The sequence below is a fragment of the Sus scrofa genome, chromosome 6 (assembly GCF_000003025.6).
Source record: "Sus scrofa isolate TJ Tabasco breed Duroc chromosome 6, Sscrofa11.1, whole genome shotgun sequence".
Lineage (NCBI taxonomy): Eukaryota > Metazoa > Chordata > Mammalia > Artiodactyla > Suidae > Sus > Sus scrofa.
Window position 1 is genome coordinate 111,459,074 of NC_010448.4, and position 17,200 is coordinate 111,476,273.

The 17,200-nt window shown below is 40.6% G+C and overlaps 1 protein-coding gene across 4 annotated transcripts in view; it reads right to left on the bottom strand.

The window, feature by feature from the left end:
- The window catches only part of CHST9 (carbohydrate sulfotransferase 9), a 389,155-nt gene continuing 373,138 nt past the window's right edge, over positions 1,184 to 17,200 (bottom strand). For all 4 annotated transcript variants that reach the window (XM_021096201.1, XM_021096200.1, XM_021096199.1 and 1 more), the window contains one exon: positions 1,184 to 8,495. In XM_021096201.1, the coding sequence (XP_020951860.1) occupies positions 7,407 to 8,495 (1,089 nt within the window). In that variant the 3' untranslated portion in view covers positions 1,184 to 7,406. The remainder of the gene's footprint in view (positions 8,496 to 17,200) is intronic.

Consider the following 17,200-nt stretch of genomic DNA (forward strand, 5'->3'; position numbering starts at 1 on the left):
GAAGCTAACTTGCCCAAATTGTCTTCAGTACATATTTGTCTTTTGTGTTTCAAAAGGGGGAAAGTTCCTATCTCCCCATTTCAAAAAGTTTGGGCAGTGCCCAGTGCTGTCCCCATAACTCACTTCATTTCAGCTCTAGTTTTCACAGTTGGCAGACTCAGATGCCAAGTTTTTGCTTCAGCACTGGTCAAAATTCCATGCAGAGCTTTGTTGCCAGTACCTGCTGATCCATCTCGCAGTTGAGTTTTAAACTTTTCAGCAGAGCAATGGAATGAAAATGAGCAGGTTTTATCATCACCTTAAAAAAAAAATCACATACATGTAAGCGGTGCTCAAACTTGTCTGTATATAAGACTGGTCCCAGGTAATGGTTGAAAAAAAATTCCCACGTGGTTTCACAGAGATTCTGATTCAGGGACTGGGTAGACTACAGAAACCTGTTTTTAACAAAAATTTGGTACAGGTGGTGGTCTTACTATTTTTTATATTTTTAAAATTAAAGTATAGATGATTTACAACGTTGTGCCAATTTCTGCTGTGCAGCAAAGTGACCCAGTCATATATATATTTATACACACATACACATTCTTTTTTTCATATCATCCCTCATCTTGTTCCATCCCAAGAGATTGGGTATAGTTCCCGGTGCTGTACAATAGGACCTCATTGCTTATCCATTTTAAATATAATAGTTTGCATGTACTAACCTCAAACTCTCCATCCATCCCACTCCCTCCCCTCTCCCTCTTGGCAACCAAAAGTCTGTTCTCCATGTCTGTGAATCTGTTTCTGTTCTGCAGATAGGTTCATTTGTGCCATATTTTAGATTCCACGTATAAGTGATATCATATGGTATTTGTCTTTCCCTTTCTGATTTACTTCACTTGGTAAGAGAATCTCTAGTTGCATCCATGCCAAATGGCATGATTTTCATTCTTTTTTATGGCCGAGTAGTATTCCATTGTATACATGTACCACAACCTTCTTAATTTGAAGAACTGATAGACTAAATCAGGATTTATTTTTTCCTAAGGATGACTACAGTCACCCTAATGATATTGTCATTTTAATCTGGTAGGTACTCCAGCATTCTGAGTACATTTCAGTTCAAAATATTCCTAAGAACACTTTTCTAAACCTTGGATATATTTTGAGGAAATGAATGGATACAATGAAGTATTACATAGGTTACTATGTGTTTTTTTTTTTTTTTTTTTTTTTTCTGTCTTTGGAGACAAGAGTCATAGCTACCACTTCCCATGGCTGTATTTCTGTTTTCCCCAGCTCTCCAAGGGTTGAAGTGGGAGAAAGAGAGGCTAGAGCACTGAGAAGCAAAGGCAGTGGAATGTCATTGGGAATGCTAAAGTTGGCCAGGATAATTGCACGAATGGGGTGGCAGGGAGTGTTATACGCCAGATTTCTGGGAAAAAGGTTTTTCAGAGTAGAGAAAGAGTGGATACACCTTCAGGACAGGAAGGCTTTTTGAAGGAAGGTTATGGGGTAACAGCATCAGTGGGAACCAGTCCTCCATAGATGTTGAGGTTCCCAGGGCCCCAGGAGAATGACTTGCCTCTGCTGAAGGGGTTGGGAAGGAATGTTGTTGCTAGGAGACCCAGTGGCCAAGACAGAAGGATGCCAAAGAAAGGTACTGGATTGCTACCAACGTCTTTGTTGCTGGTCAAAAGAGATTTCTTCAAACAGTGAATACTGTTGGGCTAATCCACTGGGTAGAAGACTGAAGGACAGGTAGCATTTCAAGTGAGAATAAGAAAACCCAGAATGTGATGACCTCAGTGGTTGCACAACACAAATACTGACCAAAAAATGATCGGAAACTGCTTTTCCTGGAGTTCCTTCTTGGTGCAGCGGAAACAAATCCGACTAGGAACCATGAGGTTTCGGGTTCAATCCCTGGCCTCGTGCAGTGGGTTAAAGATCCCGCATTGCCATGAGCTATGGTGTAGGTCACAGATGCAGCTCGGATCTGGAGTTGCTGTCTGTGGTGTAGGCCGGCAGCTGTTACTCCGATTAGACTGCTAGACTGGGAACATCCATATGCTGTGGGTGTGGCCCTAAAAAGCAAAAAAAAGAAGAAGAAGAAAAGAAATTGCTTTTCCTTTGGAAGCACTTCCCCTAGAAGGTAGAGCTGGGGTTTGTTTTGTTTTGTCTTTTTAGGGCCGCATATGGAGGTTCCAAGGCTAGGGGTCAAATCGGAGCTGTAGCTGCCAGCCATACCCACCCACAGCAGCCATGTCAGATCCAAGCCATGTCTGCAACCTACACCACAGCTCATGGCAATGCCGGATCCTTAACCCACTGAGCGAGGCCAGGAATTGAACTTGCATCCTCATAGATGCTAGTCAGAATCATTTCTGTTGAACCACGATGGGGGAACTCCCTGGAGCCTTCTCTTTAAATCCACTGATCCTATAGATACCTGAAGGCCATAAGGCAGAAATATACACATTATACACTAAGAGAAGTGGTAGGGGGATCTTTACACAACATCATGAAAACAGTTACTAAAGAAACTCTTTCCATCCAGTGCTTTGCTAGAAACTGTGCAAACTGAATTAGACACATTTTCAGAAGACCTAAGACACATTCCAGTGACAACCAAGATTTAATATGCCTATGGAGAGGGATATAGCAAATGAACAAATAAATTAATGAAGCAAAAAAACAAAAAGTAAGGGAAGTAAAGCTTGCATTCATTGGCAAGAGAAGAAGAATCTGATGCATGTCATATCAGATCATTTTGCCTTTCGCCATTGATAAAAGAGCTCATGAAGAGATAAGGCTTGAAAATTAAATAATCTAAAAAGATTCCTTGGTGAGTTAACATGAAATGAATGTCCAGAGAGAAAGTATTTCAAGGCGAGACTTGAGCAGAGGCTTAGTGATGAGAAAAAAAAATGATTGCTTAAATGGATTTGAAGATAATCATCTGGAAGAAAAAGGTCCTGGTGAAGAACTAAGATGAGCGTGAACAGTCAATCCTGGGAATTAAATGGAGTGAGGAAATGCCCCTCTGTTGAGCTCAGAGTTGGCCTTTCTCAGGTAGAATGCCCTGCAGGTCTAGGAAAAGTCTGCCTTCCTCTAGCTGAGCACTTAAGTCAACTTTTTCCATGGTAGTTTCAGTTGGCTTTAGTTAATCTCCTCCTCTATTCTTTTCTACTTTCTTCCTGCGTTAGTTTAGGGTTATCTAAATACCAAAATAGTACTGGGGATGGGAACTCAGGAAAAAGACATACACAATTGCTTAGTTTCTAACAGTGGTTATGGAGTTTTCACTTCAGCTGACTTGCTGAGCCATGACCATCCTCAATGGCCATCAGGTGCCAATATGCGGAAAATTGGCTGAATTTGCTTCCTCTTGGACTCTATTCCCCTTGACCTTGCCCATATCCATCTGGACTTTCTTATCAAGATGATATTTTGGTTTTTTTAGGCTCAATTTGTTTAAAAGACTCCCCCCCTTTTTTATAAATGTTGCATCTCATGACCAACTAGGATAAAAAAAGGAGGAGGGAGAGGAAGCCTAATTTTTAATAAAATATTTGAATCTGTCAGCTTAACTCAGCAAGAATCAAGGGATAAACTGATTTGAAATGTCAAAAAAGTTTCCAGATGCCAGTATCTATTTCTTGCCTTTGGCTGTTCTGAATATAGGTAAGAGAAAGCAGAAGAAGTAGTTAATTTATAGTATTCTAAGAAGAGTGTTTGGTAGTTGTATTTGTGGCTTGAGTTTATCCTGTATCCGTACCTAATTACCAACGATGTCTCCTTAGGCAAGTTATTCAGCCACACCCTTTATTATACATGGGGGGCCTATAATAACATCTAATCTAGATTGATTTATGGAGAATAAATAAATTAATGCATGAAAGGCACTTAAATATTGAACAACTATTAGCTTTGATTATGAATATTATTAAAGTGGTTATGATTGGGACAGAGATGGTATGACTCTAAAGGTAACTAAACTATGGTCTAAGGTCCTCAGGTGGTTGAGCTGCTATTAAACGCTTTGGCCCACCATTCTTCAAATATCAGAGCACATTGGGGATGTTAATTATGAACAAAGTTTCTGCTCCTCTAAATTTCAGTGAAAGCCTAGACTTTTAAAGATAACCCAAGGGGCCAAATGAGAATTCAGATCAGGGAGATGTTTATTGCAGCCCCAGCTTAGTAATTCCAACTTCTACTAATTCAGCCAGTGATCTTCTCAAGGAGAACTCTAATATCCCAAATTCTCTGCATTAACTTATACATCCCCTTCAGCTAAACAGTAACATACAGTGTTTAGTAGGTAACACCTTTTTGAAGAATAATTATTCCTGAAAAAAATGTAACAGTTTTTCTTCCTCTTTGTAATTATAAATGGCATTCAAGAAGTTCTTGAATTGCTAGATAATACTTTATAGACTGTGAAGTTAGAGAATTTAGCAAGCAGTCCCACATTCCCATGGACTTAATAGATATTTCCAAACACATTCGAGAAAATTAGAAAGTTGGGTGTCCTGTGCCTAAGTCTCCACTGAAGTTCATGGCAGTTTCTGGGCACAATCATATTTACAATATACACTCATAAGTAGTTTAGCAGGTTAAATAACTGTGGTTTGGGGTTTAATTGCCAACTTGTTACCCTAAGAATAATTTCAGACAGAAGAATAACAGAATGAAGGGGTCTGCCCAGGCTGTTACTGCTGCCTATAAAAATAAATAGGATCCTTAGGGTTTAATTAGAGGACTTGATAATTATACCTAAAGCATGCTAATGTTAAAAATGGGAACACTGGACATCTGGAAGATGAGTGTAGATTTGGAAACTAAATCCAAGAAATGGTGACTGTCCAATGGACAAGTGAGGTCCACACTTGTCCTTTATACATAAGCACAAATGACAAAGGTGAATGGGAACTGGTCTGCAAAATGGAGTAATTCAGGACAACAAATGGGAAATGTATTTAAAATCCCAAGGAATCCAGGATGATGGTGGCTTCTTTGGGCCTAAGATGAACAGACGTCATTTAAAAGGAAGAGCAAGTATATGAAAAAAATGTTTTTCCTTCATAAAAACACATACAGACACGGGATGCCAGTTGGCATCAGAGAGTCCACTGGGGAAGAGAAAGACTGAAGAGCTCCCTCTGTTACATAGTCTCTGCGCAATGGGTCAGGAATGAGCTTTTGCAGGATAAGGTGTAGAACAGCTTTGATAGAGAGCATTGGGTATCATTTTCCTCCTCTCACCCCTTTTCTCAGACATGAATGCCAAACAACTATATATACCTGTGTATATCTATACATATGGTCGGTTATATATATGATTGGCTTTTTATACACACACACACACACACACACACACACATATATTCCATTCTCTCAATGTTAATGGAGATAAGATCCTTGTTTCCATTTTTTTTTTCTTTCCAAAGTTATGAAAAGAAAGTTTTCAGTTTGTTCCTCATAAGGTTTTAGGAATAACTTTGAGAAAATGGCCTCTTTCCTTTATAGCAGATCCCATCTAAAAGTTGTTTTGTGTAGTTTAGGAATAAAATGTCATGCTTCATGGCATATTCTCTATTCTTTCTTTCCCTTTCTCTGTGAAAAAGTAAGTTCAAGGTGTCTAAGTTACTAGGAATCTGCTCTACATGGTATAGCAAAATTTAAATTATACAATTTAGATTATGCTAGAGTGAAACTCCTTAGAAACAGAGAGCACAGCTTAAGCGTATGGTTTAGAGGCAAGGGTAAATGGAGTGGAAAAGTAGTAAAAGTTTGGTTTTAGAAGGTTTAATACTTATGATCCGGGGGCCCGCTGCAGTTCCCCACTCCTTGGGAGACAGATGGGGTGGGGCAGGCATGTGTAAAGAGTGAGGCAATTCATGAATACTCAGCCATGAAATGGAAAATCAAAATGAAATAAGTACAACTGTAACTATCTTGGTCTATTAATATTCAAATATTAACACCTACTTTTCTTTGAGAGACATAACTGAATACTTACTGCACACACAAAAAAATGATAGCCGGAGAAGAGGAACGTAGTCAAGAAATGCATTTAAATAGGGTTTGAATGTGTGGGTTGCTTAACTCAAGAGTCACCGTTGACCAATTAAAATAAATTCCCCACCCAAACGTGTCTTCAAATCAAGGGTCCCCTGGAAAAAATTTCCAGAATGCATGACAGATTTTCAGAGGGGTGACACATGGTCCAATTTTCTGAAGACTTTGATTTAACATTTGAATACAATAGCATTGGACTCTATACAGAATATTTAAACTTGAAAAGAAAATACCTTAATTTGTGTACGCATAAGCCTATTAAAAAGCGTTTCTAGGGGCTCTTTCTGTGTTTATTCTCTGGAACATAATCTATCTTTGAAGTGGTATATTAGTTTTTAAAAAGTCATTCCCAAGCTGAATAATTAGACTGAAAACAAAAGCCAATCCTAGAGTACATTGCACATATAAAGCTATGCACATGATGCTTTGATTCAAATAATATTCTTATAAAACTTTGTTATTGTTGAGGTCTATATTCGGAGTGGCAACTTTTGTTTTTGATGATTATTCCATCCTGAAACAATGCCCCCCCTGCCCAATTAAACCAGAATTAGGAGCACATTTATGCCTGATGAGTCTTAAACGTCTCAACTGCCTGCTTCAGAAGTGAAGACCTTTCGTGGTTACGTTCATTTTGTCTCTGCAAAGAGGGCTCAAAAGAAAACAGAATCAATTCCCTTAAGTTCTTCTGGAAGAGGAAGGTTGCTTTTGTTGCTTTGATCTTAGCATGTTGTGCATTTTTTATTGGCTGTTGAATATAAAAAGCCATTGCCTCATCTGGTTTCTCTGCTACATGCTCATACTGTAAATCACACAACGCCTTCCAATCGAAAGTAAAATACCCAGGTCCAAAATACCACTTCCAAATTGATTTATCATTACAGATGAGAGAAGGACTTCCAAGGTGTCAGAAAACTATCTAATGTTTGATTCATATGCCTCAGACTGCTCCAAACATCTCCACGTACTTTAGACAACAAATTCCATACACTCATGCTATTTTCCCACTACCTCCCCCTCCAAGAGGCAGTTGTAGCTAATGTAGCAGCTGGCTAGGTTATTGCTTCTATAATATAATCCATAATGCAAAAGCAGCTCTTTTCCAAATATTTTAGAGCAACTGCAACTGAAGTTGTTTACGTGTCTCTGTTAGGTAATTTTCCTATAACTTTGTGCCAATTGGCTTCATAAGGTTTGGTAAAAATCTTCAGTAAATCAAGACAACTGCACTTAGTTAAATTTCTCTCATACAGAGAATTATAGGAAAATCACATCTAACTGATTTGAGGCCATCATGATGAAGTAAAGACAGGGTTCTAGAAATTGAGGGCAAACTACAAAAATGGAGTGGTATAATTAAACATCAAATAGTCCAAGTAATAAAAGTCATAGGTTAATTGTCTCTCAGTCCTAGTCAGATCCTTTAAATACTGTCTCACCACCTGAGCATTGGTTCTTTTATCAGAAGAGTGCCTGTCCTTAAAGTTGGGAAATTTCAGCTCCTTTGGAGCTCCAATCAGCTGCAAAAAGTAATTAGCATCATCCTCCAAAGTTTCAAATTTCCCTACAAAATCATAGTTGATCAAACACGGATAGCAGAGTTTGTTGACTTTTTCCCAGTGAATATCCATTCCTACCGGGCGGTGGGAATCTAGCAAATAGTGGATGAACTCTTTGAATTTGACTCCAGAGCCATTATTTAATGCTTCCTCACAGGCATTTGCCCGGTATTTCTTTATAATTGCCTTCCCAAATACTGGGTGGTAGTAACTATTAGGGTGTTCAAATTTGTCCCTAAATGCTGACACTAATCTTTCCATGGGGTCACGAACAAACACAGCTTTGGTGTAGGTATTTAAGCGAGTATAAATCCCTTTTAAGTCAAAGCTATCGAGCTTTTTCAAATGCTTCCCATAGTGAACAGCATCATGGGAAATGTTGTGCGCAGAGGGAGCCAATCCATTGAGTACCATCAGAATTCTCTTCCAGTTGGAACAACCGGCCTTTGGTACTTCACAGTATAAGATTTTGTGTTTATCTTCTACATAGATCCTGGATACCATGTGAAAAAGATGGGACTGCGGGCGACTCACTCCACCATATTTCTTGCAAAATTCCTGAAGGAAAGACCTGCGTTTTTCTTGAGTAGCATCAATTCCTTTCCATTTGCTATCTTTGACTAAGCTTTTGTTTAAAGGGCGAGGGTCCATCGGCCAATTCATTTCGCTGAACTTCCTGAAAAAAGTCTTAGTCTCCAGGTGTTTTTCAATCAACTGAATTCTCGGGGACCCTGTGGTCCTACCCAAAGCTTGAGCCTCTCCTTGCGAGTGACTGGTGTCTGTTAAGACCCTAGGAGGCCTCTGGGAGTTGAGTAGATTTTCCTTTTTATCCTTGGGATCCTTAGGCACGTGGGATTTGAGGTTCTGTTAAAGTAGAGAAGGAGAAATGTTGAAAGCACATTCACAACTATGGTTACATTGATAAGGAACTTAACATATTTGTTTTAAAACGCTACGGAGGAGAGCACAGTTCATGCGAACTGCTAGGACACATTTTTTTTTTTTTTTTTTTTTTGGTCTTTTTGCCTTTTCTAGGGCCGCTCCTGCAGCATACGGAGGTTCCCAGGCTAGGGGTTGAATCGGAGCTGCAGCCACTGGCCTACGCCAGAGCCACAGCAGCGCGGGATTCGAGCCGCATCTGTGACCTACACCACAGCTCATGGCAACGCCGGATCCTTAACCCACTGAGCAAGACCAGGGATCGAACCTGAAACCTCATGGTTCCTAGTCAAGATTTGTTAACCACTGAGCCACGACGGGAACTCCTGCTAGGACAATTTAGCAAAGCGTGCGGAGTATACATTTTGTAGTAAGTGTTTTCACAGAAAGTTTAACAATGAAAAATGGTATCCATGAACCCCTTTCAACCAAAGCTTCATGTTTTATTTTATATATATTTGGGTTACCATCATGTTATTCATTTAAGGTTCATGTGCTGCATTACGTTAACAGATTTTCTCATGCTACATTATCTGGACATTATTGGCATGAAACTACTACTAGTTACTAATTTGAAACTTGGGTAAGCACCATAAAACAGCAGCCAAGATCCTTCTTCCATGGAGCCAGCTGTTTGGGGTTTCAACTCTAAAAGGATTTGTCTGCTGTCTTCTCAGAGACTCCCGAGATGACTTCAAAGCTTTGAGTCCTCTTTATACCCTGATCAACAAATTGTAGTCCATAAAGTTTTCACACATAATACAAAATTCAGTAGTTCCTGTTGTGGCTCAGTGGAAATGAATCTGACTAGTAGCCATGAGGATGCAGATTTGATTCCTGGCCTCGCTCAGTGGGTTAAGGATCTGGTGTTGCTGTGGCTGTGGCGTAGGCCGGCAGCTCTAGCTTCAATTTGACCCCTAGCCTGGGAACCTCCATATGCCACAGGTGCGGCCCTAAAAAGACAGTATATACATATATAAAATAATATATAACATATAATTATACATATATATAATATAAATAATATTTCTATATTTGATACATATTAAAAAATATATAATTAACTTGAGGTTTGAAAAATCACATGGCTATTGGTAGACTGCATGGGAAGTACTTAGCACAGCCCTGAAATCAAATAGTCACTATATTACTGCTGCTACTTCTTAACTACTACAATAATAAATAATAATTCCTATAGTAGTCATCATAATAGTATTTTATCCCAGTGACTAGTGAATTTCAAGGCTCCCCAGTTGTCTATTATTATCCAGACTGTAATTTGTCTGTTTCTACATATGATCCAATTAATTCCCTCCCTGCTCCATTAACAAAAACAAAAACAAACTCAGCCCTCCACTGTGCTCTCTGGACCTCCTGCTTGTGGCCATCCTATTCCCCTTTAATCTGCTGGGACTTCTGGACTGTTTGTTTCCCATGACTTTCTCTAATGAAACCTGGCTGGCCCCCAAGACTCTGCTTCCCTTGCACTTTTTCAAGCAGAGGGAAACATCACTTCCTTGAACCACTTGTCCCTTGAGCCAGAAGATAGGGAGCTAGTTCCTTGTACTTCACAGCCATTTCCAGGATACAGCCCCTGACCAAACTTCCTGCTTCTGTGAAGTCCGTGTGTCCTGCTCAGCCTCCTTTTCCTCTCCCCACGCTGCCTCCTGCCTTCCCCACTGATCTTTTCACTTCATGCACTGAAGTTTTTAGCTCCCAGCTCAGACTCTGCTGCCCACAAAGACCTCGCCATTGCCACCTCCTCTGTCATCTCTCTGACCCTCATCATCTAACCTTCTGGTTCATCATTACTCCCTGTCTTGCAGTCTACGACCATGTCCCACTATGTTATATGCAGGATCTCAGCAGCCAGTATACCTGGTGGCTCTTGGAAAGTCACCTCTGAAGGGAGGTGTTCCCTGTTTACTTTGTTTAAATTATATTCTCCTGAGACTTTCACCACTGAACCCTGCTCATTTTTCTCATACCACTTATCACAACATGAAATGATTTTATTTACATTTGTGTTGTCTATTTCCACCCCATCCACTTCTCTTGCACTAGAAAATGACTGCAGAGGCCATCTTTCTTGTATTTAGTTGCATCTCTGGTACATAGCATGTTGTCTGACACAGAAAAGATGACAAACAAATAATAGTTGAATGATTGTATGTGATCATATATATACATATATTTTTTCTTTTTTGGCCGATCCGCGGCATCCAGAGTTCCTGGGCCAGGGATCAGATCCAAGCTGCAGTTGCGACCTATGCCAAAGCTGGGCCCACACCAGCTCCTTAACCCACTGTGTCAGGCCAGGGATTGAACATGTGTCCCAGTGCTGCAGAGGCACCACCAATCCTGGTGTACCACTGTGGGAACTCCTGTGATTATAATTAATGATGGGCTTCAAAACGATTTTTTTATGACCTTGTCGAAGAAAAACAGTGCTAATCAGAAGGTCAAGCTTAACTTAGATAAATAATTGACCAATTCTTGTGAAGGTGCTGAAAATCTGTATTCAAACAAATCTTTGGCACAAGAAAAGACAAATGAAACCGGCACATGTAGAGCTGCTCGTGCCAAAGGAGGGGTGGAGGGCTGGGAGCCTTACCTGCCTGCCAGATCAGATTGGTTCAAAGTCACTCAGTGCTGCCTGGGAACTCCTGGAGGCTCGCCAGCCATCTGGATGCCCAGGCCTCATTGTGGATACCCTGAAAACGAATCTTTGGGGTTGGGGCTTCTGACTCCAATTTAGACAAACTCCCCAGGTTCTCCCCAGGCAGCCATGGCATTTGGGCTCCACTGAACTGGAGCATAGCAAAATTAAAAAAATAAATAAATAAGAGTGCATCTCATACCATCTAGGAGAGAAAGACGCCAAATGTAGTGAACGTGAATATTCTCGTAAAGCAGAGGCAACTAGGCTGTTGGAGGCAGGGTGTCACATCAACCTTCACACGGACCAGAAGAAATACCCTTCACATTCACCCACTTCCCTCTGCTGGAGGTCCCTGTCCCCCAAGCTGCTTTCCCATCATTGGTTTGTCCAGGGAGATTACTGTTCAAGGGAGAAGTTCTTTGCTCATAAATTAGACTTCAGTCTCCTGCGGGTTTATTGAGTTCTAGTCTGTCTGCTGAGCTCTGATGAAATCAAGGTACGGACAAAGGGTTAATTCTAAGTAATGACACCCTGTGAGGCTTGCTGTTGGACAGCCACAGAAACCTTCTCCCAGCAGTGTCTCATTTCACCACGACTGGCCTTATAAAAAGTCACTAGGATGTGGTGACATCCCTTGCCCTCACCCCCACTCCTTTTAAATCACAGCAAAGGCTTTTGGTGACCAAGGGGTTTGGACCAAATACCAGGTTAATGGCATTTAATTTAAGTAATTTATTGTCTTCTTAGGGCTGTACCCACAGCATATGGAAGTTCTCAGGCTAGGGATCGAATCAGATCTGCAGCTGCCAGCCTACACCACAGTCACAGCAATGCCAGATCTGAGCCACATCTGTGACCTATACCACAGCTCATGACAACCCAGGCTCGTTAACCCACTGAGAGAGGCCAGGGACTGAACCTGAATCCTCATGGATACTAGATGGGTTCGTTACCACTGAGCCAAGATGGGAACACCCAGGTTAACTGTATTTTAAATTGGAGGCTTATTCCAATGAATTTCCATCACCATCATCATCATGGCCATGATAATGACAATAATAACACCAATAACAAGAATAAATGCTTAAATTTCTATTTTTCTTCAGGGCACTTTGTTCAGACTGTCCCTAAAGCAAATATGTATAAAGCCAAATTTATTCTGTTCCTTCCCTAAGTGGCTCCTTCTGCACTCTTTTCTATTTCTAAATGGTTCTGTAGTATTCTGTTCACCACTCACAAAATCTGAGAGGTGATTTAACAATCGGAAAGTAAGTTGGTTAATTTACATCTCATGTTTTTCAAAAAAAAATCTTCTCTTTTTTAATTTATTATCTTTTAATTGGATTTCCTTTAGTATTCTCATAATTAGTCTTCCTGAAAATTATTGCCAAATTAGTCTTCCCACAATATTTTATTTTTCATCCTTTAAAATCTGGAACTGGCTCAACTACATATCAACTAAAATCTTGATTCCTCAGCTGGCATCGGCAACCTGTCACCACCCGTCTCCCGTCACTTTGCGTTCAGCTCCCTTCCTGATGTGTTCTCTGTCCTTTTCTTGCTCCCATCAGCCTCTCAACTACCCCCCAGCCACATTCTCCCCCCATTCTTGGGACTTTCCAAATCTCCTAAACTGATATAAAACGCTGCTTTCTCCATGAAAAACCCCAGGTCTCCAGGGAAGGATTCCCTTCTCTTTGAAATAACTTTAGCACTTAGTCTGTACCAGCTGTAAGAAAAATAACTTTATTCCAGCTCACATTGTTCTTTGATTTTCTCATTGAGGAACTCTTTCAGGCACAGCTACATTGTAATCTCTGGCAGAAAGCTATAGTATTCCGTGGATATTTTTAAAGAGTGGGTATTATGGCAAAATTAGTTGAAAGACATGAAAAAAATGAGCATTCAAAGAAGTCTAATGAAGAAAAATGGCAGAATATTCATTAGCTCTGCAGTAAATTTCTCCATACCATTGTGAAGACCTAGTTATTTCTAGTTGTGAATGAGAATAATGATGACAGTGGGTGGGATGCCTGTCCCTTCTGGGGATAGAAATCAGTGCATCTCCGCCCGGTCCCTCTCTACCACAGCTGCTTCTCTTGTCTTAGGACAAGGGCCTCAAAAGCTGATGGCTTAGTTATGAGAGGGGTAAGGACCGTAGCCACATTTCCCGCAGGACACTGGGGACAAGTGGGAAGAGGGTAAGTATATAGTCTAATCCCCGGCACCATCTGCCCATCTCCTTCTCCATCCTCACATACTCCTATTCTTCCATCTTCGGTTATTCACTGAATAAGTTTTCCCTGAGCATTTACTGTATGCCAGGCACTGGGCTGCATGTTGGGAGCATGGTTTGCAAGCCAGACTCTGTTGCTCTTATGCATTAGGGGAGGGGAGAGAGACATGGAAAAGAAAACCAAAAATTAGCATACTTATGGCAGATGATACAACACAGGAAAAAAGCAATACAAGGATTGCATAAAAGAGGGGCATTTAATCCAGGCTTGGAGGTCAGTGGGGTTTTCTTGGAGAAAGTGTGTGCCATACAAAATCACTTCTGTTTCCTGTCTCTGTGACCTGTATTCTTCTTTTGAATATTTCTCTCTGACTTGTTTGCCAAGCTGATTTAACTGCATCAACCTGAAGATGAAATAAAGGTAAGTTCATCTTACAGGTGTAGGGCTTGAAGCTCAGAGAATTTACTTACCTTGCTCAAGTTAACATGACTATTGCTAAATCTGTGCTTCAAATCTTAGTCTTCGTCATTTATGGTTTTTTTTCAGCTGCATTACATAGCAAGCAATTTATTAATAAAGCCCATTAAAAATTGATATAAATTAAGCACTAAGCATATACCTGTCATGACAGTTAAGCATCTCAATTTTTGAGTCAGGCAGATCTGATTTATGTCCCTGATCTATCATTTTCTACCTGGGTAACTTGGCTAAGCTATTTTATTTTATTTTTTTATTTTTTTATTTTTTTTTTGGCTTTTTGCTATTTCTTTGGGCTGCTCCCACGGCATATGGAGGTTCCCAGGCTAAGGGTGAATCAGAGCTGTAGTCTCCGGCCTACACCAGAGCCACAGCAACGCGGGATCCGAGCCGCGTCTGCAACCTACACCACAGCTCACGGCAACACCAGATCCTTAACCCACTGAGCAAGGGCAGGGACCGAACCCGCAACCTCATGGTTCCTAGTCGGATTCGTTAACCACTGCACCACGACGGGAACTCCTATTTTATTTTTTTAAGCTTCAGTTTCCTTGTCTATAAAATAGGGATAATGACAGCATCTACCTTTCAGGGTGGCTGAATTATAGGAAAGGCATGTAGAGAGTGCCTAGCACAAAGTATATTTTCTATAAATATTAGATATTTTAATTGATTTTTTCAATCAATTATTTATGAGTATCTCTGTGACAAGCATTCTCAAGGTGAATATTAGTGTTTTCCTCTGCTTTTTTCATCTCTTCTTCCTTGTCTCTCCCCAAATACAGCAAAACATATGGTAAATATTCAATGGAGACACATGGGAATGGAAAGAAGAAGGATGAGGACAACTGGGAGATAGAAATGAGAAAGAAAAAAAACCATCTGAAATGGAGGGAAGAGCAAAGAAAGGAAACAGAAAAAGGAAGCACAATTACAGGTAACAGAATAGAATACGGAACACTTGGGACCAGAGGGTAAATAGAAAAACCAGTGGATTTTAGCCCTCTCCATGCTGCAGCCTCCACATCAGAAAACGACAGTTTCCTTAGTGAGACTATTCAAGTTGATCCAACAAGCTCATTGCCATGGTCACCTTGGATGCAAGGATTAAAATTATGATTTTAGTCTGGTTCTCTAATTCTAACCCAGGAAGTTTTATTTAGCAGAAGACCTTGCTTTTTAAAGAAACTTAAAATTTTAATGAGGAGCTGCAATTTGAAGGAAAATGTTTGGCCCTCACTATTTTAACTCCTAGCTTGTGCCCACACGTGTCCAATGTGAATGAGGATGACAAAATGCAGTCAATTACACCTGAAAAAAGTAGAGTAAATGGACGAGTGACTAATTTTAGATTTCTAGTAGACTTGAAATTCAGCTCTTTTTATAAAAAATTGGGGTATAGTGGATGAATAATATTATTTAAGTTAGAGGTGTACAATATACTGATGAACAACTTTTAAAGTTTATACTCCATTTATAGTTATTGTAAAATATTGGCTGAATATTCCCTGTGTTGTACAGTATATCCTTGCAGCTTATTTTATCCCTAATAGTTTGTGCCTCTTAATCCCCTTATGCTTTTTCTGCCCCTCCCCCCTTCCCTCTCCCCACTGGTTAACGACTCGTTTGTTCTCTATATCTATGAGTCTGTGAGTATCTGTGATATCTGAGTTTCTTTTTTGTTATCTTCACTAGTTTGTTGTATTTTTAAGATTCACATATATAAGTGATATCACATAGTGTTTGCCTTTGACATGTCACTTAGATAAGTGCCCTCCAATCCATCCATGTTTGCTTCAAAAGGCAAAATTTCATTCTTTTTGTGGCTGAGTAGTATTCCATTGTATGTGTGTGTATATAGATATACACACATACACACAATACAATATATACATACATATACATATATATACATACACATAAATATATATGCATATATACACACACACACACACACCACCTCTTCTCTATCCACTCATCTGCTTATGAACACTTAGGTTGCAAAATATAGCTCTTTACTATCTCTAGTTTGCTGTTTAGTTTTGTAAAAATTAGTATTTGTCAGCCATCCTCTCGTCTCCTTGCTACAAAGATGAACAACAACAATGAGCATATCTGATGGGATTCTGGAGGGGAAGTGGAAGAGGACACCAGCACCTTGTTTTAGATGGTGCAATTCTTGCTTTTGTTTTCCAAGTGTGGTGGGGAAGAAGGAGCAAGCGTCCTGGGCTGGAGCACCTAAGGGTAAAGTTCTCCCTCTCTGGGGGGAGGGGTGTGTTATGGGTATGTATTAGCAAGCAAGACATTTTCACGGGGGAGAGGAATGAGCCCATGAGGTGACTGTGGAATTGGGCACCAACTGGGCTGAACTAGGGGACCAGGGAGGGTCAGAGACCTGGTCAGCATTGGAGGAGGGAGTTAGGGGTGCCTCCCGTGGGAGAGAGAAGGAAGGTAAGATAGAAAAAAGCTGTTACAAGTAGCTGGAGAGATCAACGAAGTGTAAAGAACATTGAATATATATATGTATATGTATATATATACATATATATTTTTGTCTTTTTAGGGCCGCACCTGCAGCATATGGAAGCTCCCAGACTAGGGATCGAATTCGAGCTGTACCCCACAACCACAGCAACACCACATCTGAGCCACATCCATGACCTACACCACAGCTCACGGCGATGCCAGATCCTTAACCCACTGAGCGAGGCCAGGGATTGAACCCATGTCCTCATGAATACTAGCTGGATTTGTTACTGCTGAGCCATGATGGGAACTCTGGACATTTAATTTTGAACCAGATCAACCAAGTCCTCTTCTTGAGACCCATTTACTCAAGGCCATGCAAAAATCCCAGCCCTCTGATGGCAGGGAGAGAATTTTGGAGAATGAATAAGATAGATGCCATTATAAAGTACCTAGTACCGTGCCTGACATGCAGTAGGTTTCTCCAAAATGGCAATGGTCCTGTCTCTGTGCTTTTCTTCCCTGATATTCTCTCTACATTGGACACTTGATCCCAAATGCCTGCCTTCCCAGCTTCAGATTGAAATGACCCTGTCCGTGTAAGCAGTGAAAAAGGTGGGGACTAATTCAGTTAAGACTGGGCGCCTCCCCTAAGGCCAGCTCATCCAGAAGCAGCTGGCAGCCAAGGAGAGGGCCTGGAGCAAGCTTCAGACCAGAGATAAACTAGCTAAATCCATCTATCCATCTCCCCTCTGGACTCTGGACTGGAAAAAATGGAGAGGATCGGC